The sequence below is a fragment of the Canis lupus genome, chromosome 18 (genome assembly GCF_048164855.1).
Source record: "Canis lupus baileyi chromosome 18, mCanLup2.hap1, whole genome shotgun sequence".
NCBI classification, from domain to species: Eukaryota; Metazoa; Chordata; class Mammalia; order Carnivora; family Canidae; genus Canis; species Canis lupus.
This window is the reverse complement of record NC_132855.1, coordinates 57,628,837-57,654,859: the sequence shown is the minus strand read 5'-3', so window position 1 is coordinate 57,654,859 and position 26,023 is coordinate 57,628,837. Positions and strand designations below refer to the sequence as shown.

The 26,023-nt window shown below is 41.1% G+C and overlaps 1 protein-coding gene and 1 long non-coding RNA gene across 4 annotated transcripts in view; one reads left to right on the top strand and one right to left on the bottom strand.

The window, feature by feature from the left end:
* The window catches only part of EXOC4 (exocyst complex component 4), a 746,933-nt gene that overhangs the window by 55,164 nt on the left and 665,746 nt on the right, over positions 1-26,023 (bottom strand). For all 3 annotated transcript variants that reach the window (XM_072784617.1, XM_072784618.1, XM_072784619.1), the window contains exons 15-16: positions 12,568-12,709; positions 1,777-1,955 (exon numbers count right to left, since the gene is read on the bottom strand). In XM_072784617.1, the coding sequence (XP_072640718.1) occupies positions 1,777-1,955; positions 12,568-12,709 (321 nt within the window). The remainder of the gene's footprint in view (positions 1-1,776; positions 1,956-12,567; positions 12,710-26,023) is intronic.
* LOC140609300 (uncharacterized) lies at positions 219-26,023 on the top strand. The gene is made up of 3 exons (XR_012011192.1): positions 219-292; positions 4,245-4,278; positions 25,698-26,023. It is a non-coding gene; the product is annotated as an uncharacterized lncRNA (long non-coding RNA).

The window sequence follows — 26,023 nt, the reverse complement described above, 5'->3', positions numbered from 1 at the left end:
CAAAGGATATCTATCCCTGAGGATTGTTGCACCACTGATCTTACAATAGTTTCAGAGTATACAATGTCCTAGTAGTCACAAATGGAGAGGCTCGATGCAACATAACCACTGCTCCAGCCCTGCCATATTATACCTCAAGCTACCAGGCCAAGGGCTTAGAAAATATGCCAGGTTGTTATAAACAACCAAAGATCATGGAAACTCTTCTTTTTTCTGTAAGGAGGTTCTGGAAGCAGAGAAGAACATGTGAAAATACAACGATCCATTTGGTTTTCCCTTCCTCCCACAAAATGTAAGTACATGTATATAATAAATTATAATAATAATAATTAAAAATAAAACCCAGTAGAAGTTGTCTGCTTTAAATGATCACTATGCACTAGCAACTTCAAATAATATCTGTGATAAAATACTCCTTTCCGCCACGCCAAGGAAGCCTGAGACTCTGTTACCCCCATTCCACACTCCTTGGCAAATTCTGTATTATGCCTTTGAATTTAGAAAGTAGTATCACAGATAAATACCTAGAGGTTTTTACACAGAAAGTCTTCAATGCATTATTTCCTCCCCTCTCTTCTAAGTCAGAGTGTTACACCCGTATTTCAAGAAGAGAATTGCTACTCATCAGAATGAGAGGTTAAGAAATGTCTGGGCAAATGAGAAGGTAAGTCTAGGAACTGTGAATGTTGATACTACAGGGCTTGGAAGAGCCACAGTCAAGAGCAAGGAGGCAACTGTAGTGAGCGAGGAGTGACTTCTCAGGGGGGCAACAGAGCTGCCAGCTCCAGAGGACTGCTTCCAGATTCTCAGTGCCATGGAGAGAATAGCTTACCTTTTAATCACGAATTCTTTTTGGCTGAAGTCTTTTAGGGATAGTTCCTTTCAGAATGCATCTTTATGGCATCATTTAGTGGGAAAATAGGATTTCTTATTTTTTTGGTCTGCATTTTGGGGGACATAACTGATTCTTAAAGCAAGCAATTGCCAAGCATTTCTTTCTTACCCCCAGGTTCTGTAATCTTTTGCACAAAGAAACTTCTTAATTGTTTTTAAATAACATTGGCTTAATTCTGAGAGACACCATAGGTACCTTTGGCACCCAGGCCTACATATAAACAAACCAGAAGAAGAAGGAAGGGAATATAGTTTGAAGTCCTTAAAGTCCTTCCCATGGGAGGAATTCGGCATGAAAAATGATTTGGCTGGCATCACATATTTCAAAATGTTGAAGCTGAATGCCATTACATGGAACTTGCTTTCATACTCTTCCTTGCCTGCCTGCCCCAAGGCATTTATGGATATAGACTTCCTAAAATCTCTGCTGATCAGAGGTTTCTGTTCTTTTCAGACAATAGCATGTTCTTTGAGAGAAAACTTTCATTTCTGCTGATAATTTTAGTCAATGAGAGCTTTTTTAGAATCTTCTCATTTTATGTGTGCTTCGTTTTCTTTTATGAGCTCCTCCTGAACTAACTCATGGTCCACTCTATGTATTTACACAACTCTCACGAGTGGTATGTCAGGGAGGCAGCCAGGCTGCCATCTGCCTTATGTTGGATTAAATCTTCCCAACCAGGAGCAGATGGCAGCCATATTGTTGTCTACCTAGCTATACAGAGAGAGACTAGATATTGCAGCTTTAATTCAAAAAGGAAAAACCAAACCAAACCCAAACCCAAACAACTACAAGTTTTGAACTTCAATAGTATAGAAAAAACAAAAAGACCTTCACCCTTCCTTCCTCCTCAAATCCTAGGGACAGAGGCAGGGTCTGACCTTCAAATATATATTGGAACTTGTGCTGCTGAAGGCTGGCACTCATGGCCTCTTCAATGGCACTGATGTCTTTGTTGAGCTTGACCACCAGAGGGTCATAATCCATACTTTCCACATTAGCAACGATGGCATAGTTCCCCTCCTTTGCAAGGGGGATGAGATAGTGGAAACAGTGAACCCTAAAAAAGGCAAAGATGGAGAGAGCAGTTAGCAATATATTTTCCTGATGAAAACAATAATTTTTTGGGACAGAATACTCAAATATTTAAGGCAGCAGTGGCCCTGTAAATATTTATGCACTCCTCTGCTTGTTCACTAGAAAGCCATCTAACGAGTAAGTGAGTGATCTGGAGCCAGTCAGTTTCTGTGATCCTCACTTGCTTATTAATCCAAACATTGGGCTGAGCAGTCAATGAGCTCTAAAACTCCTTTCAAAGACTGGGATTTATGCATAATGTGAAAAGCATTCTATCTTTTAAAAGATATTGCTGTAGCAAAACTGAGAGGCACAGGTCACAGAGCTCTAAAGAGTTGGCCTTGGAATGATACTACTTTGGTTTCAATTCCCAATTCCAACATTTACTAGCTGTGTGACTTCAGGCGCATCACTTCCTTTATGTCTTGGTTTCCTTATCTGTGCACCTGGGATGACAACAACACTTACCTCATAAGGTGCTCTGAGGAGCTACTGAGTACCAAGCATATGGCATAGGCCTGGCATAGAGCAAGTGCACTGGAAGTGTTGGCTATCATCACTCTTATTACAATTAGCCTGTTACTTAAGCAAAACACTAAAATAAATTTACTTATCTATTTAAGAATAAAATTGTGTTCGCACTTGGGAACGTGAGACATGATTTGTGCCCTAAAAGACTCCACAGCCTCCTGGGGCAGACCAAAACATCCCAACCAAATAGGGGCACTTGGGTGGCTCAGTAGTTGAGCATCTGCCTTTGGCTCAGGCTGTGATCCTGGGGTCCTGGGACTGAGTGCCACATCAGGCTCCCCACAGGGAGCCTGCTTCTCCCTCTTCCTATGTCTCTGCCTTTCTCCGTATCTCTCATGAATAAATTAATACAATCTTTAAAAAAGAAAACCCAACCAAACAGCAACAAAAAACAACCCAATACAAAAACCCCAAAGAAGGCCTCTTCTTTTCAGAAGTGTCTCAATCTGAAGCACATGTGTCAGTGTGCCATGGACATCTGCCATGGGGTGTCAGGAAGGGTTTGCAACAGGAGGTGATACCTAAGTAAACAAGATGATCTGAATGAGCTTGAGGAAGGAGGGCACTCCTATGTTGGCATGGCCTGAGTCATTCTTTTTTTTTTTTTTTTAAGATTTTATTTATTTATTCATGAGAGACACACAGAGAGGCAGGGAAGAGACACAGGCAGAGGGAGAGGCAGGCTCCATGCAGGGAGCCCGATGTGGGACTCGATCCCGTGTCTCCAGGATCACACCCCAGGCTGCAGGCGGCGCCAAGCCGCTGTGCCACTGGGGCTGCCCAGCCTGAGTCATTCTGACATGCACATTTCCTAGATTCTCTTTGGTAGTTATTGGTAACTGCCAAGAAGTCTGAGATGGGTAAGGACTGGCTACTCTGTGACTTTTGTGTTAAGCAGTAACAAAAGCAAGTTTCAGTCCAAATAATTCTACCTCACAGGCTTTTTTTAAAAAAAAAAAAAAGAAAAGAAAAGAAAAAGAAAAGAAAACAAAATCCTCCATCCATTGGCAGGCATAGTTCAGACTGTGCTCTAAGCCCAGTGAAGTCCGAATTATTGTTTTGGGTGCGCTGTTTGATCGTGCCATGGGAGGCTTACTAGAGGTAGACGTGAACACCTTCAGAGTGAAAACGCTGTTACCCTCATGGTCTGCATCAGGTGACAGGAAATGTTCCAGACAAATGACTGCAAAAGCTTTGGGCATTATTCCTAATGATGGAGCTTCAGGCTTGACTGTCATCTTTCCTTTTTTTAAGTAAGGTTTATTGAGAAATAATTTGTAAACAGTAAAACTCACCCTTTTCAGTGTCTAGTTCTATGAGCTTTGACAAATGCACACAGTTGTAACATCACAACTATAATCAAGTTACAGAACGATATCATCATGCCCAGAATTCCCTTGAGCCCCTCTGCCATCAAGCGCTACCCAGACCCTAAGGACCTGTCCACCACTGATCTCTTTACGCTCCCTAGAGTTTTGTCTTGTCCGGAGTGCCATATAAATGGAATCATATAGTATGTAGCTTTGGGAGTTCTGCTTCTTTCTCTCTGCTTAAAGCATTTGTGATTTGTTCATGTTGTGTTTGTTCCTTGTTACTGATGAGCACATTCCCACTGCAGGGAAATACTACAGTTTACCTAGTTACCAGTTGATATCTGGGGTGTTTCTCGTTTTGGGTGATTATAAATAAAGCTGCTTTGTGTACAGGTTTCTGTGTAAATATAAATTTTCATTTGTCATAGGTAAATGCTGGAAGTGAAACTGCTGGGTCATGTAGTAAGTATTATTTTAACTTTATAAGAAACAGCCAAATTGTTTTCCAAAGGAGCTATGCCATTTTCCTTTCCTACCAGCAATGATGCACCAGAGCTTATGGATTTTTTTTTAAAGGTTGTGTTTATTCATTTTTAGAGACAGAAAGAGCAAGGGGAGGGCAGAGGGGGAGGGAGAGGGACAAGCAGACTCCAAGCTGAGTGTGGAGCCCCACGCAGGGCTCGAGCTCATGATCCTGAGATCACGGAACCAAAGCCAAGAGTTAGATACTTAACTGACTGAGCCACACAGGTGCCCCAAAACTGTAAGACATTTTAAGCACACATTGTGATTTGATTTGATAGACATACATCTTGTTGAAGGATTCCCCCAATCTAGTTAATTAATATGTCTGTCACATATTTATCCTTAAAAAAAAAAAGAGAACATTTAAGTTCTACACTTTTAACATCTTAGCAAATTTCAATTATATGATATTGTGTTATCAACTAAAGTCACCATGTTTTACATTAGATTCTGAGGCCTTATTCAAATCTTATACTAAAAGTTTGTACTTTTACCAACCTCTGTTTCTCCAACCCCCAGCCACTACTTTTCTGCTCTATGTTTCTATGATTTTGACTTCTTTTTTTGATTCTGCATATAAGTGATATCATGCAGTATTTGTTTTTCTTTGTTAGAAATTTCACTTCAGCTAAAGCCTTTGGGTGTTTGTTGGGTTAAAAAAATTATTTTTACTTATTCTAACAGGTATGTAGTTGTATCTCACTGTGGTTTCAATTTTCATTTTCTTGATGACTACTGATGGTGGGCATATATTCATGTGCTTATCCACCATCCATATACTTTTGGGTTCATAATTCTTGCCCAATATCTTTTTTTTAAAGATTTTATTTATTCATGAGAGACACACTGAGAGAGGCAGAGACAGAGGCAGAGGGAGAAGCAGGCTCCCCTTAGGGAGCCCAATGCAGGACTCGATTCCAGGACCCCAGGATTATGCCCTGAGCTGAAGGCAGATGCTCAACCACTGAGCCACCCAGGTGCACCTTGCCCAATATTTTTTTGGTTGTTTGTTTTCTTCAGTTTTGAGAGTTCTTTATATATTCTGGATACAAGTCCCTTATTAGATATGCATTTTGGGAACATTTTCTCCCACTCCTTGGCTTGCCTTTTCATCTTAGCAATGTCTTTTAAAGAATGGTTTTTAATTTTGATGAACTTCATAATTTTTTTCTTTTATGGATGGTGTTTTTGGGTCATACATAAGTCATCTTGGCCCAAATAAACTCACAAAAATTTTTTGTCCTAAGTTTTCTCTTAGAAGTTTTATGGTTTTAGGTTATTTATTTATTTATTTATTTATTTATTTATTTTTAAAGATTTATCTATTTATGATAGACAGAGAGAGAGAGGCAGAGACACAGGAGGAGGGAGAAGCAGGCCCATGCCGGGAGCCTGACGTGGGACTCGATCCCGGGACTCCAGGATCGTGCCCTGGACCAAAGGCAGACGCTAAACCGCTGAGCCACCCAGGGATCCCCAGGTTTTATATTTAGATCAATGATCCACTTTTAAAAATCTTTTAGAATTTAATTTATTTATTTGAGAGAGCGTCCACAAGCAGGTAGTGGGGAGAGGTAAAGGGAGAGGGAGAAGCAGACTCCTCCTGAGCAGAGAGCCCAACGTGAGCCTCAATTCAGTACCCTGAGATCATGATCAGAGTTGAAGGCAGATGCTTAACTGACTGAGCCACCCAGGTGCCCTGATCCATTTTGAGCTGTATTGTATAGGATGTGCTATATTCTTACAACTTGCTTATGCAGGGGAATCTTAAGATCTTGACTACCAGCTCATTTTCATTATGGGTGATCATCTAACAGCTGCATCAATTAATGACTAATTTCCTTTCTCCAAAAAAAATTCATACTGGCATTCCTGTGCTAATTGGCAAGGTGTATAGTGTTAATCCAGACACCAGTAACTGCGCTGGTTGCAGCCCCCTCTGAAATGTGACCTTTCTGATATTGTGAAAGCTGACCAATCCTGGAGTGGGATTCACGACTAGGGAGACTGATTGCTACTGCGGTTGAAATTTAAACTGAGTAGCTCTTAGCCGAAAATAAAATCAAGCCATCAGTGCTAAAGTATTTTTATAGTAAATTACAGATGACATAACTCCAGATAATGGGAAAACCATGTACAAAAGCATGAGGCCTTTGAATGGCATGAACGAAGGCCAGTTTTCGGGAACGACAAGGGGTTCCTTTTAGTACACACAGATCACATGTGAAGACGGAGGCACGAGGTGAGCTTGGGGAGATGGGTAGGGGCCAGGTGACTATCAGCTTTGGGGGCCATCTATGGACTGTGGACTTTATTTGAGAAGCCATAGGGAGCCTTAGGAGGATTTTAAGAGGTGAAATGATATAATCAGATATGAGCTCTGGCAAGATCACTTGAGCACAGTGTACAGGGTAGAATGATGGTGAAGAAGGGAAGCCGCTGACAGTACAGAGACGACTTTGGACATTCTCAGGAATTGGAGGTGAGAGCTTATGAGATCCTGAAGTGAGTGGTGCCAGAGAGAAATAAGACTGCTTGGAGGTACCCTCTTCCTCTCCCAAAATGGCAAGAGATGAAAAAGAAACTAAACTAGTCACTGGCAAATGTCAAATTCAAAAAGTGTTTTCTTTTCTTCGGGTTCTGGCATGTTGTTGCTGACCTTAACACGACTTTGGCATTAAGGATCTCTGCAAATATTGCTGATTACACAGCAGGATGGGTGATTTTCAGAAAGTGCATGCACACTTTGGATCCCAACAGTGGCAGGCGGCTGCTGTTGAGCCCACTTAGAGCCCTCCTGATGGTGAGAAAAATCAGCTGATAAAGGCGACATTCCTGGCATCTTGGGCTCAAATGGCAACTTAATTTTCCTCTCCTAAAGTTCAAATAGGAAGAAAAAAAAAAAAAAAACCTCAACAATTTTTAATGGTCGCACCATGTCTTTCATCTTTTGGGGGTGTTGTTTGCCTTATGCTTCAAACTGCAGAAAGGGGTGCTTGTTGGTTAAATGTGACCTACAGTGACACAGGTAAAACGTCCAATGCTCTTTGGATTGGTCCTTCAACAGAGAACCTACTGGATTTGAGAACACTTTCTGGTTTGAACTTTAACGATGCTACAGAAAAATATGGGCTATGGATATAAAGATATTTTGGTGAATAAGACAAATTTTCGGCATTTGAAGTTGTTTGGACTTCTTGCCAGCATTTCCCACTATTTTTTTCCCCATTAATTTCTTTGTCTATTCTATCTGTTCTCTCCTATTCCAGTGGCTTCTGGGGTAAAAGTACCAGACACCGTACTAACCAGCCACTTCTTCATTGCAGCAGCTCCTGAATGACAGGGCCTAAGTCCTAATTCTCTTTTATGGCAGGATGGGAACAAAACAACTACTAGGAGATTATAGTGACAAGGAAGATGCTGGCCACGCAGCCTCCATACTTCTGAGATACATGTAGCAGATGACTGGGTGAAAACTGAGTCTCCAAATCAATTCATTTTCTTTTTTTTTTTTTTAATTCATTTTCTTTAAAGAACAACAGGTTTTGTTTGGACAAAAAGCGCTTACTTTGGGTTTCATTTCAAACCAGCTAATTCTCAAGAAGCATTCAAGTTTTTATCGGGCACCTATTATGTAGCAGGACTGATCCAGGGTCTGGGGCCATAAGAATAAAAGTGGTACACCTGATTCCTGCCTTCCAGGGGACAACAGTCTCTTCCACTGTAAACCACTGGGATAGCGAAGGTGCTTGGCACTCTCCTTATTTTAGCGTTACCATAGTACAATGTACTGACCTGCCAGTGAAATGCCTTACTCGTTTTATCGTATTATTAACTGTATAAACACACATGCACACAAACGCTTGTTACTGAGACAAGGAAAGAATGAAGTATGTCAATACTTATTACCTGAACCATCCATGGGGGTCTCTGCCTAGTTTTATCTACCATACTTTATTTAAAAAGAATTTTTAAGGTTTCCCATTGCTCTGTTTTTTAAAAAAATTATTTACATTCAATTAAAAAACATATACTGTATTATTGGTTTCAGAGGTAGAGGTTAGTGATTCATCATTTTTTAATAAATTTTTTATTTATTTATTCATGAGAGACACAGGCAGAGGGAGAAAGCAGGCTCCATACGGGGAGCCCGATGTGGGACTCGATCCCAGAACCCTGGGATCACACCCTGAACCGAAGGCAGATGCTCAACCGCTGAGCCACTCAGGCGTCCCTGATTCATCAGTCTTATATAACACCCAGTGCTCACTGTATCTCCACATACTTTAAAAGGAACAAAGACAATGAGCAGCATATTCATAAGAAAGCAACCTGAATGTTGAAACCATGTTATATGAGAAGGTGAGGGAATTTAATTTAGAAACAATAAACATGTTTAGTGCTTTTCGTAAAAGTCAAGGGAAGAAAATTCTGTGTCAGGGACTGTAAAACTCGGTGCTTTTTGTTATTCATTCTTACAATGACCTTTATCTGTTTTTAAATGATTGCTGAAAGAGATATAGCAATGGGTGTTATCGTACTGAATGGTTTCTTGTAAAGTTAATAAATAATGACCAAAGTGTGTGCAGCATTAAGAATAGTACTGTCATGACGTACAAATATTAAAAGGGCAGAATACAGGTTAAGGATCTAAAAGACTTACTCTGACGTGTTGAAAATCTCCCACTCGGAATGAACTACACTCCAAGAGGCTAATTCTGGATGTGGAACACATTATGTTCCCAACACAATCAATAGCATGAATTCTAGGAGTTGTGATAGTAATTAATTCTATGTTCCCTTGCTTTTCTGTGCAACCCAAGTAATGGAGGCATCAGAATGTTCCTGATTTTTGTTTTTGTTTCTGCCTATTGCATGTATCTATTCATAGAAATCACCTGATTTATTTTACTGTCAGCTTGTAAATAAATATAAAACAAATCTAAAAATTACTGTGAAACAAGTCAGAAAACATAGTGGAAGAGCCTTTCTTTTTGGACAGCTGCATGTGAGAAATATCAGAAATGATGCTGTGTAATAAAACACTTCAAATCTGCAATGCTGCTTCCCTGACTCCGCTCATAAAGTGCTCACAAGCAATTAAGAAGTAACTCACTGGACAAGATAATGAAGAATGAAAAAAGCACGCGGCATACAAAAGAAACGACACCCACAAAACATGATCAATTATGCTTTGCCTGAGCACACCTGAAAGACATCCAAGTTCTAACTGGAGTCCAGACACATGAACTAAAATCCTATTTACGTTTTTAAAACCTTAATCTAGTAAAGACTCCAAATGAAAGAACAAAATGCTACATGAACTTTAATAATGTCTCATGGTAATACAGATGTATTACTATACAGTTTCCGATCTAGAATTTTCTGATCCTCCAGTTGCAAACGTCTGTATCCGCCAGCTGTCTATTTGACGTTGTTACGTAGAGGTCTAGTAAGCATCTCACACTGAACATCTCCAAGATGGAAGTCTTGATGTCCACCACCATGCCCCCATTCCTCTCCTCCCTCAGACTTTCTCACCCCAGTTAACAGCCCTGGTACCCACATAGTTACCCTGGCCCCAAAGCTGGTGTGGTTTGCCTTGGGTCCTTTCTTTCACTGCCACTGGCCCCTGCACCGAATCCAACTGATTGACACATCTCATCAGCTCTACCTTCGAAATATATCTCAAATCAACCCTTCTCACACCTCTACGTCTGCCACCCTGGTGCTCAGACCTGGTTTCAACAGTCACTATGCTTCCATTCATATTTCTTCCTACAATCCCTTTTCCAAACAAAAGCTAAAGTGCCCTTTAAAAAATGAAAAGTAAATGAATGAATGAATGAATGAATCTCTCTCCCTTGCTTAAAATCTTTCTATGTCTTCTCCAGGCACTTTCTTTCTTTTTTCTTTTCTTTTCTTTTCTTTTCTTTCTTTTCTTCTTTTCTTTTCTTTTCTTTCTTTTCTTTTCTTTTCTTTCTTTTCTTTTTTTCTTTTCTTTTCTTTCTTTTCTTTTCTTTTCCTTTCCTTCCTTCCTTCCTTTTTCTTTCTTTTCTTTCTTTCTTTCTTTCTTTCTTTCTTTCTTTCTTTCTTTCTTTCTTTCTTTCTTTCCTTCCTTCCTTCCTTCCTTCCTTCCTTCCTTCCTTCCTTCCTCTTTCTTTCTTTCTTTCTTTCTTTCTTTCTTTCTTTCTTTCTTTCTTTCTTTCTTTCTTTCTTTCTTTTCTTTCTTTCTTTCCTTCCTTCCTTCCTTCCTTCCTTCTTTTCTTTCTTTCTTTTCTTTCTTTCTTTCTTTCTTTCTTTCTTTCTTTCTTTCTTTCTTTCTTTCTTTCTTTCTTTCTTTCCTTCTTTCTTTTTCTTTCTTTCTTTTTCATGAAAGATACAGAGAGAAAGGCAGAGACGTAGGCAGAGGGAGTAGCAGGCTCCAGGCAGGGAGCCTGATATGGGACTCGATCCTGAGACCGCCGATCACGCCCTGAGCCAGGGGCAGGTGCTCAACCGCTGAGCCACCCAGGCATCCCTGAAATCTCAACTTTCCTTGGTCTGAGGGTCACTCTAATCGGCCAGGCTTCATGACCACACATGGCCAGGCCCTAGCCTGCCTCTTTATGTAACCTTCCACTCCTCTTCACGTCCTTATTCACAGGGCTAGAGTGACACTCCTCTCCATTCCTCAACCCTACCAAGCTCGATTGTCTTGGGACCGTGGGGCGTTGCCCTCTCTGTCAGAAATTCTTTGTACAGATGGTTCCTTCCTGTTACCGTGTCATATTTCCTTTGGCCATACTACTTGAAAGCCAAAAAAGCCAATACCCCTTCGTAGTCGACCCCAGCTACTCTCTCCAATGTCCAGAATGACAGGACTAACCACGTGTGGCTGTGAAGCACTTGAAATGTGACCAGTCTGAATTTCAATGTGCTGTAAGTGTAAAATATGCAGATTTGAAAGGCTTAGTACAGAAAAAAAATGCAGCTCATCAATAATTTTTACATGAGTTACATGCTGAAATGATAATATTTTGGATATACTGGGTTAGGAAAAATATAATTTATTATATTATCTACTTTTTCAAATGACTATTAGAAAATTTTAATTATGTGGTTTGAACATATAGCTCACTTTTATAGTTCTATTGGATAGCACTGCTTGATTTCATTATGCTATTTTATTTTGTTAGTTGTAGTTATGTGAAATTATCTTTTTTGTTCATTCATTGCCTGTTTCCCCTCCTTAGAATGTAGCTCCATAAGAGCAGGGCCCTTGAGTGATTTTTTCATTGCTGTATCCCAATTCCTAGAACACTGCCTAGAACAGAGAGGGCACTCAGTAAATGTCTATTGAATGAACAAATGATTGAAAACTTCCCAGTCTTTTCTTCCTACCATTTCCATAGATGTGATAAGAGAGGCCACCAAAGCATTAGCTTGTTCCACACTGCAGGGGAAAAAACAAGAGTCCAAGAATACAGAGTCTTTGAAACTATTGTCCTGAATTATTATTTAATGTAATTTCTTTTTGGGTTGTAAGTTCTTGAAGGAAGGGATCATAGCTCTTGCATCTGTATACTCCTTCACTAATCAGCAGAGTACATTAGTAAAAATATCAGTGACAATAAAATCACCATAATCATAAAGTTACCATATTTTGAGCATTTATTTTGTGGCAAGCATTGTACTAATTATTATTTCATTTACAAAGTCTGTAAGTTAGGAATTACTGTTTTACTTTTACAATAAGAAAACAAGGTTACTGGGGTGCCTGAGTGGCTCAGTCAGCTAAGCGTCTGCCTTTGGCTCAGGTTATGATCCCGGGCCCTGGGATTGAGTCCCATGTCGGGCTCTCTGCTTAGCGGGGAGCCTGCTCCTGCCACTCCCCTCTGCTTATGCTCTTTTTCTCTCTCTCAAATGAATAAATGAAATCTTAAAAAAAAAAAAAAAAGAAAGCAGGATTAGTAAAGGTGATTAACTGACTTAAGATGGCTTAGTAGCTGGTAGAGACATTCAAATCCAGATCATTCTGATGTCACAGGCCAGGCAAACTCTGTATCACCATATTTCCGATACAGCACATGATTCCAAACTTTCATGGTGATTAACACTAAAAATCACAGTCAGTAAAAAAAAGGGCATCAATGATAAGTTATGGTGACACTTTCTAGGAAAAAGCAAGTGATATATGACCCATGATACATTTAAACTGCAGTCTTGTGCTTGGCTGTGTCATACCTGACTTCCAGATGTAGGACCAGCAAGCAGCGGTCAGCCATATCCTGGAAGGATTTGGCAAGTTCACTCAGAGTCTGCATGATCTGCTCTGACACTGGAGGAAGATCCATGTTCATATGGCTCTCTTGAGCAGGAGACAACACTGAAAGAAGGAGAAGAAAATATCAGTCACTGCACCAGATACCTATAGATCTGCTTGAAATGACATCTTACTCTGTTGCTCATCATGTTTTTGCCAATTTGGCTAATGCTGGTGTTGGCAGCATTAGATGTCCAAGACACAATAGACTATTTCTGTACTTGATTCAACACTGATTGCCTTCAATCAATGCATAGGTTAATAGAACAGCATCTCAGAGATGGAAAGTGGCCTTAGTAGTCATCTGGCCCAACCACGTGGTCTAGGCTTGTGTCACTTGTACAACTTCAAGTGGCTGCAATGCTTCTGGTTGCATATTCACACAAATGTTTGTGAAAGAGAACTTGATAATTTTTAAGGCAGCCTACTCCATCTCTGAAAGACGTGGCCATCTACATTTAGCCGTATCTGTTGCCATTAATTTCTAATCATTGGCTCTGATTCTAGCAACTTCACATTCATTCTCACATGTGTTAGCACTTCAGGTATTAAAGATACCATGTCTTTTGGCTTCCTTGAAGTCTTGCTTTTCCCAAGCTAGTTATCCCCGGTTTTTCAGCTATTCTTCATATAGTCAGAGTGAATTATTTTACAATTCTCATAATTTGCCAACAAAAATATTCCAATTGTTCTAGATCTCCCTTGAAATGTAGCTCTCAGGACCAAACATAATAAATAATACAGAGTAGGTGTGTCCTGTCTGGACAGAATTATCAGCTCCCTTGTTCTAGATGCTATGCTGCTTGCACAGAAGCCTGAAATCTTGGGGTGGGGTGGAGTAGGAAGTGTGCCATATTCTACTTTAACTCATAGAGAGATTATAGTCAGCTAAAAGCCCCAAAAGGTCTTTTTGGAAAATTTGATAAAACTACTTTCTGTATCTCCATCAAGTAATTGATAAAATATTTAAGGCACTTAGACTTCTTCAGGAAGATACTGAACAGCAAAAGTGTGAACTATATTTATGTCTAGGCCTCTGTTGCATATCCAGTTCCCCATAATTTCTCAAAGATCACCAACAATTAGTTTGGCAATTTCATTCAAAAGTTCTTTTGCTACTCTACAGTTTCCAAAACTGGCTTTGAATCCTGTCTTCACTACCTACTTACATGACCAAGAGTGAAATACTTAAATTATGTCTTAGTTTCTCACTGTAAAACAGAGTACTATTACCTACAACATGTGGTTTTGAGGAGCATTAAATGGGTTAATGTGGCTAAAACACACAGAAAAATAGCATATCAACCTCATTTAATATTAATACAAATAACAAGCAATTATTATTATTCTTTGGTGTGTGATTTGTCCAGGTTATGAGTTTTAAGCTTAATTATAGTGACAAGGTACTTAAAAGATAATTCCATCTTGAAATTCCATTATCAGTATTTTTTGCTTTTCCACCTGAGAATTCTTCTGTCAGAGGATGCAGTATCTTTTGGAGGGAGGGCACTTAGGGGATATGAGATCTGGAAAAGCATCACTAACTCGGGAGGAGGTCACCATACAGGGCAGAGAGTCACGTGTGGCTGTGGCAGGTTCTATAGCCACAGGCCTTTCAGAGCTGCATCTGTTTCTGGACTTTGCTAAGCCCAGAGAACAGCCCAGAAAGACAGTCTAGCCTCATAAGGCCAAGTTTCTCCTCTGGAAAACCAGACTTTAATAAATTAAGATATTATGGCAAAGATTAAATGAAAACCAAACAAATTCGGGCCAAGGGAACTGATCCGTAAGAAAGAATAAAATGTAATGACGTAGATTTAAGATTACCACCAGCTTTGGCATTATTCAGGATGCTCAGTAACCTGCCCTCTCTCTAAGGGTAACATTGCCCAAGTTGGACGACTGCAAGGCAAGATCACTGCCTTCATAATGTTTTCATTTGGCAGGCTGGATGAAAGCAACTTTTTTTTTTTTTTAAAGATTTTATTTATTTATTCATGAGAATACACAGAGAGGAGAGAGAGAGAGGGAGAGGCAGAGACACAGGCAGAGGGAGAAGCAAGCAGGCTCCACGCAGGGAGCCCGATGTGGGACCCGATCCTGGGACTCCAGGATCACGCCCTGGGCTGAAGGCGGAGCTAAACCAGAGCCACGGGGGCTGCCCGAAGGCAACTCTTAAGTACAACCATTCTAATACTTGAAAGCATGTTAGGGCTTTTGAGTCCCTGGACTCTGCTGTTGAATGACCCTAACTGGGGTTTGAGAGCTCTTTATGTGCCAATGATAAGGGGCAGAAATCAGAGCCCGAAGAGATCAGGCTCATGGCTTCAGGTCAAAAGTTATACTAATCTCCTAAACTCTATCAAAGACATTCTGGACAAATTCCACCATGAAAGTTAAAAAAAAAAAAATCCAAGCAGTTAATTAATGGAAGACAAACAGTCAAGGTAAAACTTGGAATGAGTGAGGCAAAAGTAGCTTAGAAAAGCAACACATTGTATATTTTGCTCGACTGCAATCTACCACAAAAACATTTTAGTAAAGCACTATGAAAAATCATGCCCAGAGTTCTACGGAGAAGCCGGCCTGTTAATTCCTAAGGGCTTATTGAGATTTACAAAGTTTTCTTAACAAGAAGGAGTATACTGAGCAAAAACATGGTAAGCATGGCAAACAAATACAACACAAAACAGTGAACTCTCTCCTAAATGTCAAATGAAAATCTACCAAAAAAGAACTGCTGACAGAATTGGCTTGGGATGCAGTGGAGGTAGGAGGTTACTGGACACACACATGCACACACACCCTGTTAGAGGCTCCGCGGTTGTATACTTCAGGGATTGCGCTTCATATCCGCAAAGCCCACTTCCAATGGACTTTAAAAATAATTAGCACTTGATCATTTTATTAAGAGACACACTTCGAGTTATTTTGCTAATACTAGGGGATGGGTCACATCAGATCATTCATAATATCCTGTTGCTCTTAGAACCACTGCATAGGGATCCCTGGGTGGCGCAGCGGTTTGGCGCCTGCCTTTGGCCCAGGGCGCGATCCTGGAGACCCGGGATCGAATCCCACGTCGGGCTCCCGGTGCATGGAGCCTGCTTCTCCCTCTGCCTGTGTCTCTGCCTCTCTCTCTCTCTCTCTCTCTCTGTGTGTGTGTGACTATCATAAAAACAAAACAAACAACAACAAAAAAAAAACCACTGCATAAAAGCAGGTGTTTTTGAGACTCTAGTTGTGTCACTGTAACGGTGGCTTTCTGTACTGACTGGTCAGTGAGGATGCTGAAGCTTGCTCTCCAGGGCAGACACTGCTTGTTAGGTGAACCCACACTTACTTCCAATTCTTCCTTGCTCGCTCTGGCACAGACTCCAGAAAGCTAAATGTTTGTATTTCCAGCCTTGCTTGTAGCTAGAGAACCCCACGTTTCACCATCTGCCCAGTGACCTTTTAAGTAGATTCTTCGGCAGCAACTTGATCTAACTCTGGCTAATTTGGCAACTCATCTTTTGACAGGGAAACGAAAGTATGCATTGTTGCCACTGAAATTTTCTGGATTTGAATCTTGAAAATGCCTTCAGTGCCCCTTGGCTATCCTTCGCTAGTGCTTCTCTAGCTCCTTTTCCTTTTCAGCTGTACTTCCTACTCTCTTGTCCCTCCTCTCTTAAGGACCTCAGATTCTCATTAAGGCTTCAAAGGACTTGTCAACACTTGCTTTCTCTGTGGTCTTGCCTTCTATTTACTCTCCCACACGCCATAATCCTTCTGCCTTCACGTCCTGATTACATCATTATTCTGATCATCACCCATGATATACTAACCGCCAAATCCATTGGGTGCATTACAGTAGTACTAATCTCAGAAAGGCTCTGTGCTATGTTCAACGTGACTGGCCATTTCCCTCTTAAAATTCTGTTTTCTTTCGGCTTAGATGGCAACTTACTCCTCTGGGTGTCCTTCTACCTCTCTGCCATTGTCTTCATCATTTCCTTCCCTGGATCCTCTTCCTTTAGCCCACCCCAAAGTGCCGGTGTTTCCAGGATTATTTCCTCTACCGGTTTCCCTTATTTGTCATTCTATATGTTCTCTCTGAGTGAGCTCATCCATTTTCATGGGTTTTGCTATTATCCGGGGACTTAGGACTCCTAAACTTCATTTGATCAACTGTGTGCAAGCTAGCCTTACCTGTACACCCCACAGGCATCTCAAATGCAGTGTGTTCACAACTAAACCCATTATCTATCTTCAGCATCTGTTCTTTATCCCGAATTCCCTGTGCGTCAGTGGTGTAGCAATCTAGGAATCTCAGCTGCAGACTTGAGAGTAATTTCTGAGCCTCTCCTCTCCCTCACTCTCCCCAGCAAAGACTAATTTCTGCCAATTTCATTTCCTAAATGCCTCCTAATATGTTTTATCTTTTCTGTATCCACTGCGACTTTCTTGGTTTGGCCCTACTCTCTTCCATGAACTACTGCAAGAATAAGCCTCCTGTCTTGCCCCTACCTTAATTCAATCCTCCATACTTAGCTCATTAAATGAGTTAGAGAAGGAGAGTAATTTTTCTAGAACACAGATGAGACTTTGTTAATTTTTTGTAATAATAACATCAGTGTTTCCTGCTGCTTATATGCTGAAGTCCAAGGTCCTTACCAAGGCCTGATTGCTCCTTCGCAAAACCATGATTTTTGGTTTCTAACACTTCGGTTTTTCTCTGTTTTTCACCATTTTCTCTTTCCTTTCTGACCTCGGCCCCTTGCCTTCCTGGCCCTTTAATCTGACACCTTTTTAAAGCAGGTTCCCTAAACATATCCTGCTCTTTCAGAATTCTATACCTTGGATGGTTCTTAATACTCTTTCTAAACTGTTTATACTTTCTGATTCAGAAACCATTGTCTGATTCTCCAGCCAGGGTCATTGACTCCTCTGGGGTTTTCTGTTTTGTTTTGCTTTTCCACATAATTCTCAGTAGTTACCATATTCCATTGACATTATCTGTTTATCAGTATGTCTTCCTACAGGGCACAGATTATCTATATATCTATCTATATCTGTTGGAGGCATTACAGGAGCTCAATCAATTTTTTTTTTTTAATGAACAGAACAAATGATTTAATTGACCAACATGACAGGACAAATCATTCACATAGTAACAGATTGGTGAAAATCAGGGAAGAGAAGGCACAACTTGTCATCTAACAATTGTTAACTCTTTCCTCAGTTTCTTGAGCATATTCTGGGGACAGAGTGGAGATATGGAAGTAGTTCACGGTAGCTGGTTTCTTGGGCTATTCAGGTATCCTGCAGAAGTACAGTCTAAAAGGAATTCTGGTCAATCCCTACAGCCCAAGCACTTTCCTTATAAATTGTGTTGCCTTAAGAAGTCACTTTAATTTCATGAGTCCACCTTGTGGCAGCCAAGCCTTGAGGGTCCTCTCTTTTTACTGACACAAAATCCCTGGCATATCAAATAACCAGTAACTTTCAAGGAAAGCCAACATACTGTCATGGAGAAGCAATCAGCCTAGGACATTAGGGTGTCTCAAGTGGTTCCACATCCTAATATTAACCAGACTGAAATGTGTTTAAGTCTTAAAATTAGTCAAAATTGGACTCATTCAGACCCAGAAGAGCATCTGTTTTCAAGGGTGCAGCTGCCACACTTTCAATGGTAACTTACTGTGACTTTTTTAATTGATTCATCTGAGGATGTCCTTGTGCATCTGCAATATTATCTAAAATTGTTACAATATCAGCTTAGACTGACTGGTATCAGCTGTCATCAACATGATGCATTGAGAAGAGGAAGCTGGTTATCATGGAAGAAAAAGAAAGGTTAACTCTGTGAATTCAAATTTCTTCGAAGATGGAAAGAAGACAATGAAGAAAGATCCCATGAGATTTTTCTCACTTGAAAATTTTAGAAAAAATTTTGGTACAACCATTATTTCTGACTCTTCTTGCTATCTGTACAGAGAAATGACAGACACCACATGATGATGTCTGCTTGAACCTGGAATAAATTTATCTAATTTCCAATCTTCAGTTTTCCTATATAGAAAATTGTGGTAATAGCATCCTTCTAACTCCCAGAGCAGTGTGTTAGTAGGTTCTGTAAATAATTCTGAGATTCTTTGACGTTGTTACCTGGCTGACATTTTTAAAAAATAAAAATAGGAATGCTGACTAGGCCTATGACATTAATAACTCAAGGGGCTTGGAGAGTCAAAGGGGGGGTCTCCACCTAACTCTTCCCTCTCCTTACATGCCCGAGGGATGTGCTACTATCAAGCCCAACACTGAGGATTTAAGGGTGTCAAACACTCTAATGCTGCGGTTCCAAGTTGGAACTTTGACGCCAGCTAGCTCTGTCCTTGGTCTTCTCAATGTCTCTGTTCCGCCATCCCTACCTTTTATTAATGCCCTTGAATTTTTTGCAAACCTATACAAGCTAACCACCCCGGCCCCAGTACTTTGTACACAGAAGTCACTTTATAAGTGTCCATTAAAAAAATCACTTATCTGTTTATGAAACTGACTGGTTTCTGGAAGCAGAGGTTATCTTCATATGCTCAAGGCTCTACTGTCTTTCTAGCATCAAATTTGATTTTTTTAAGAAGAATTTTATTTGATTGACAGAGGGAGAGAGAGAGAGCATGCTCGCACGTGCATGCACAAGTAGGCAGACTGGCAGGCGGAAGGAGAGGGAGAGGCAGACTCCCCTGCTGAATGGGGAGCCCAACGTGGGTCTTGATCCCAGGGCCCTGGGATCATTACCTGAGCCAAAGGCAGATGCTTAACTGACTGAGCCACCCAGGTTCCCCGAATTTGAATTTTCTTAAGACAGAGATGTCCTTTCCTTCTGATCTAAGTCAATTACTCCAAACTAATGTTTTATGGTGACTCTTTTTGATCATTTTCTTTTACCGGAGACATATTTTTTAACCCCTCACTATTCTCTGCCAGCAGTCCTACCTTTCGGCACTGTTAGCAAGTCATTTATTTTGTCACTCCTTCCCATCTGCCAAACAATCCTGAATCTAGTGAAGTTCTGTTGCTACATTTCTATATAAGGACTGGCCTCATACATGAAACATGCTTGGTAGGTTCTGTTCATTTTGCTTTCTATTTCAGAAGCAGTGGTTCTTCTGTCCTTAAATGTTACCTAGTTCTTTTCAGTCCAGATTTCCCTAGAAATTTTTGGTTTGAACTAGTAAAATCAATTGATTTTGAAAACCAGAATGCTGACTCAGATTGTTCTTTGACCTACAGAATTACAATGGCAAAGAATGCGGGCATATGGGGGACATTATTCAGATGAGACCTTGTACAGGCATAGGTATAGCCAGCTCTGGAAACAGAGCCTACTCTATGAGGTCTAACACCCAACCAGTGCATCCTTTTATAGCTGTTAGCCGTGTGGCAAGAATGCCAAGCCTTCTCACCGCTGCTTCTGGAAGGAAGCTAGCTCTCTTTTGTCTACTTTTACAGGAAGAAGGACAAATGGAAGAGATTTTTTTTTTTTTTAATGGGGTGGTTAAAAATGGAAGAAATACATTACCAGGAAGGACAAAAGAAATTAAAAATGGAATAACTGGAGTACAAAGTGAACGTGTCTTATTTATGTTTGCTTTTTTAGGGCCTAATTACTAATTGATAATATATTTATGTCAAAAAAAAAAATGTTCCCAGTGGGTATAGGAGGCAAAGACCTACTTTCTTTTCTGTGCTGCCATTTGTTTCTTTTTTTTTTTTTTTTTAAATCTTTTTTTTTTTTTTAATTTTTATTTATTTATGATAGTCACAGAGAGAGAAAGAGAGAGAGGCAGAGACATAGGCAGAGGGAGAAGCAGGCTCCATGCACCGGAAGCCCGATGTGGGATTCGATCCCGGGTCTCCAGGATCGCGCCCTGGGCCAAAGGCAGGCGCCAAACCACTGCGCCACCCAGGGATCCCCTGCCATTTGTTTCTTAAATGAGCACGTGTTATACCTTTTCCCTTGTCAGTCATGGACTTATGGGCAACATAACTTTGAGTTCTTTGGAACATCTCCTTCTCACCTGTCTCTCTCCCCCCCCCCAAATGTCCTAAATGTCTAATGTGTCTTATAAGACACATTATCACCCTAGCTGCAGGTGGTAATGCTTTGGGAAGAAAAGTATGCTTGTCCCACTCACTGTCCAGCCCAATGACACAGATGTTCAATAACATTAAGAATGTGTTATTTATTATATGGCAATAAATAAATAAAGACCAAAGATTAAACTTTTATAAAGAACTCAGTTTTAAGGATGCTGCTTAAGAGTGATTTTCATTGCTGTGAACGCAGGCTCTTTCCTGCTGCTTCCCAGAGGAATAGAATTTATCCTCTCACTTTTTATTACCTTTAGAGCACAGTTCTTAACAACTGTCAGCCTCCTGTTCCTCAGATGTCTTCTCAGAGAGTTGTTGTGAGGACCAAATGGGGAGCATAGCCTCTCTCACAGTGCCTGCCACAAAGCTAGGGCCATCCTTTGAACTCCAGTAACACGAGGCCTCCTTCTTCCTTTTCCAGTCTTAGCACAGCTCACCTCATGCTGCAGAGAATCCCTGGTAGCTTGTGAGATCCGTGAGAACAAAAGCCATAACTTACTCTTCCAGGCATCTCTCCCAGCCTAGCTCTTCCTTACATTCAGAGGTAATGCCTGTTGCATTTAATCTGCAGGTTTGGGACAAATCACAGAATTTTGTGTCTTTTTCTTTTCATTTTATCACCACAGTGCCTTTAACCTAATGTCTTCCAAATAGCTTATTAGCTTGGAACATTATTCTGTTGCAGGGTAAGAAACTGAACGCCCAGAAAGGCAATGAGTGAAACGGAAGAATTATTCCAAATATTGACCCATACAGGGAAAACAAGGGAGATCCGTGTAAGGCTCATTGTCAAGGGCAAAACAAAAATAAGAACCAAGATAAAAAAAAAAAAAAAAAGGACAGTTGTTCCCTTAGGCTACCACAGGATAAGAGGCCAATTCTAAGCCAACAGGATAAACTACACACTGCAGTTTTGTCGAGGGAAGATCACATCCAGTTACTCACGAAATAGTGCTTGATGGTAACAAGCCTGAGCAAGCCCCAGGTCCTCCAAGGCTGTTAGCTGTAGATTTGACTTCCAGACAATGCAAACCAGCACAGACACCCTGGTTTTTACACCTTTTGAGTGACAGTCCAGACCTTAGTCCCCTTTGGTCCTGGGGGGAAGTATTAAGATTGATTTTTCCTTTATTCCAAATAATCCTCCCCGAGGCCTGGTAAAAACCTAATCATCTACTAAAAAGGCGTATGGTGTGGCCAATTCAGCTCCTGCCAGATATGAAAGAGAAATGGAGGAAAAGCTAATGAACAGCTCCTGTCCTTGTGCTGAAAGGCACTATTGTGGGACTCTATTAGATTTCCGTAGACTTTGTAAGCCTTTTGTGTTTCTGTAAAACCCTGCATCAAAAAGCATCTTAAGGTGTTAACAAATACTTAGCCAGATATTTTACGTGAATAAGCGACACAGATTTAAGTTTCAAGAGAATTTAAGAGGCGAAAATATTATGTGGCAAAGAGATGACATTTATTCATGTGTCAACAGGATCCCTCCAGCTTCAGCATTTGTAAATCTTCCAAAGAGCCTTTGGGATGGCTCGTTCACTGTGTAAATTAGAAACATTAGGTCTATTTACAAATGGTGAATCTGAACCAAACAGAAATAAAGCACCCTTCCCAACAGGACATACAAGTGCCCCACAAACAAACAAGTGGCCCACATGGAGGCAGAGCTGAAGGAGTTAACCTGCAAGACTTCTATGGAGTCTCTCTTGCGTGTGACTTTTGTTTCATGACTTTCCTCTCCGGGCAGCTGCATCATTCATAAATTTGGACTTGACCTGACCTAGAGTAGGCACAACTCTCACTTTTATCTCTATATCACTTAGAAAGGGAGGATCATCATACCTACCTCACAGGAGTCTGATGATTCAGTGAGAAATAACACAAAGGCTTAGAACTTGTTTAACACACAAGTTCTTACCACAAGGCATTCCAACAACTACTACTACTATTATGTATTCAATAATAATGTACTGAATGAATAAATAGCAAAACCCCAGGATCCCTCTCCTCAATCTACAGCTTTAAGTAAGTTTTGGAACAATGAGACTAGCTTTAGACAGTGAACGTGTTTTGCAGAACAAAACAGGTAGAATCCTAGAAGCACTGGCCACTCTGCTCCTACCGCTCTGATGACAAGACATAGATGGTGGACTTCTTCTCTGACCCTGCCACCAAGCACACAGACCATCACCAAGACCGGCTGTGTAGCTGGTGACGGCTCCCTCTGAAGCAGGTTAGAAATAAGAAATACAGAGAGAATCAACCTGCTTACACACAGCGCGGGATTTGCAGGTGTAAATCTTGCCAGGAGAAATTTGTACTTGGCGAGGACAAGTGTGGCCACTTCTCCAGCATGCAGTAAAGAGAACAGTTAACTCAGTACCTCCCTTTTCTTTCGCTCAGGTCAGATACTGCCTCTTCAGGCTAAATGGATGAGCTAGTGCCACACACATATGGACTAATGCCTTGTGAAGGTTAATAATATACAGCCGTACTTCTGTCTTTATACGTTAGTAACACATGAATGCTGTTCTCATACTCATTCTAGCTTTGCCATAAATCCCTAGAATAATTAACCATGCATCCAGAATCAACTGTTCTAAATATCAAAAGTTTCATAATCTGTTTTTATGTCATTTAAGGGTAAGCTAGGTAGAGAAGCAGTCATTTACCTACCAAGTGATTGTATAATTGGAGGATACATATTACCTCACTTGAAATCTAAGTAACTTTCTTGCTCTAAGTGAAAGGACATGGGTGTTCTCACAGTAACTATGAATCCCATTTTTCTACTGTTATAGAACAACATTTCTCTTGGATTGAACAAGTGCAGGCTCAGAAAATGGTGGTTAAATTCTGATTTGACCACGTAATAACTGAATAACCTTGGGCAAAACTGCAAGGACCTTGAACTGGAGTGATAAGAGCTTTAGCCTCAGAGGGTCATTGTAGGCTCTGTATAGGGAACAACAAAAAGTGTCTAGAATAACACAAGGCACATAGTAAGTGCTCAGTAAATCTCAGTTACTATTGCTGGACCCTTGCTGGGAACCCCAGAAGACGAGAACTCCTACACTCATCTTCATACTCATTAAAACATCTTAAAAAAAAAAAAAAAAAAATAAAACATCTTGCAACACCAGAGAGCTGTGGGCTTAGTTGTTCAGGCATCTAACAGATGGAAAGAAACCAATGTAGTAAGACATTTACATGTGTAAACTCCTGATGTTCTGCCCTTAAAATAAGGGATCACAGAAGGAAGAGAACATTACAGAATTCTGGCAATGTTCAAAGCAGGGGACGGAAATGGGAAAAGGAGGGACTCTAAGTGACAGGCTTAAATTTCACCTTCTCGGGACAGCCCGGGTGGCTCAGTGGTTTAGCACCGCCTTCAGCCCAGGGCATGATCCTGAAGCCCCAGGATCGAGTCCCATGTCCTGCTCCCTGCATGGAGCCTGCTTCTCTCTCTGCCTGTCTGTGTCTCTTATGAATAAATAAATAAAATATTAAAAAAAATAAATTTTACCTTCTCATCTACAAAGCTAGGAGAATGACAGTCTTCAGCTTTGTCAATTCAATAAAAGAGGTGGCATTTCTGGCAGGCACAAGGAAGTGGAGTTTGGTGGGAAAGCAAGGAATGGCACTCAGAAGCAGCTCGAGAGGAGATACAGTAGTGTTCCTCACATTATTTTGAGGGAAGGATGACGGGGATCTTCCTTTTCAAGGAAAGGATCTGTAGGGCGTGGCTCTGGAGCAAAGTGAACTCAGGTATTATCTTAGGAGTTCAGAGGATGGCCAACAAAGCTTGGATATTGTGTTTTTGAAAGATCAGGTCTCCGCCTTACTCACACAGGGCTTGGAAGGTCAAATCTGTATTCTGCATCAGCATTTCCATCAGGGTCACAGATGATTCCTCGACCCGGGACAAAGCCATGATAAGGAGGCGGGGAGAAGACACGCAGATGGGCGTGTATCCATGTGGTAGCAGGCAGCGACTGGGGAGCCGTACAGCCAGGTGGGCAGCGATCAGGGAGCCATACAGCCAGGCGGATAGTGATCGAGGAGTCGTACAGCCACGGGGGCAGCAATGATTGGGGATCTGTAGAGCCACAGGGGCAGTGATCGGGGATCTATTTGTACAGCCACACGGCCAGTGATCCATACAGCAAAGGGGGCAGCAGTGATCGGGGAGCCTAGAGCCTTAACATATGACCTGGAATGGTCAAAACTGTTATTTTCACCAAAAGAGCCAGAAGCTGTTATAAATTATTTCAATAAGAACATAAAGACCCTGACAGTTCAGCTCTCCTATCGAGGCTTAAAGCAGATGAACCAGGCTCCTTTTGGAAAGATGTATTTTATATTTACTACCATGGGGAGAACTGTCGTTTCATTTTTCCTGGGGAATATGTTCCCCTAGATATTACCCTGGATCACATTTATTGTAGAAAATGAGATGAGGAAACACGTGTGCTCTGGTCCATTGTCAACTCGGCCTCAGCCCCAGCCCTTTCCTGGAAGCTCAGGAACTGTATTTTCCAACTCCTTGCCAACAGGGTTTTGGGTTTAGAACCTGCCAGCAAGAGGCATTCCCAAAAGATGTGGAAGGCAGAGAGGGGGACAGCGTGATCCTCCTCATGCAGTGGCAGAATGATGCTCAGACAGATGGCAAGTAAGAGAACTGCAGCTGCTTCCAGGGGAGCTCCCGGGACAGCTGCTTCTTACGGCTGTGGAAGAAAGTTCTGGTGTCTTCTATGTTCCCATTTCCGACAAGCCGGCAGCAACTCTCCTTGCTCTTTACTACCTTCCAACTGTTTCCTAAGCTTTTCAAGCCACTTTACAAACACCTATTTCCTTGTATTAAATCCCCTCTTGCTTGAAATACCTAAAATGGTTTCTGTTTTCCCAACAGAGTCCAGATGAAGAAACACAACCTTCTACTTACGAGATATTCCTGAGGGCATCTGGAGCCGGATGGAGTGCGAGGAAGAGTCCCTAAGAATCCCTCGGCTCCCCTTTCATGGAAGCTTGTACCCTCTAAGGCCGGGATGTTCAGAACTGGCTCAGTAGAGCCACGAGTCTCCCCATCTCCAGTCTCTCAGTTTCCCCCAGCTCCCTTAATCGGAAAAGCTCCACTTTTTTTGTTACCTATTAAAATTTGGCTGTAAAAATCTGCTGGAATGGTCATTCATAAACCATTGCCCTTGAAGAGGAAGGAATCTGGTCACAAGCAAACCA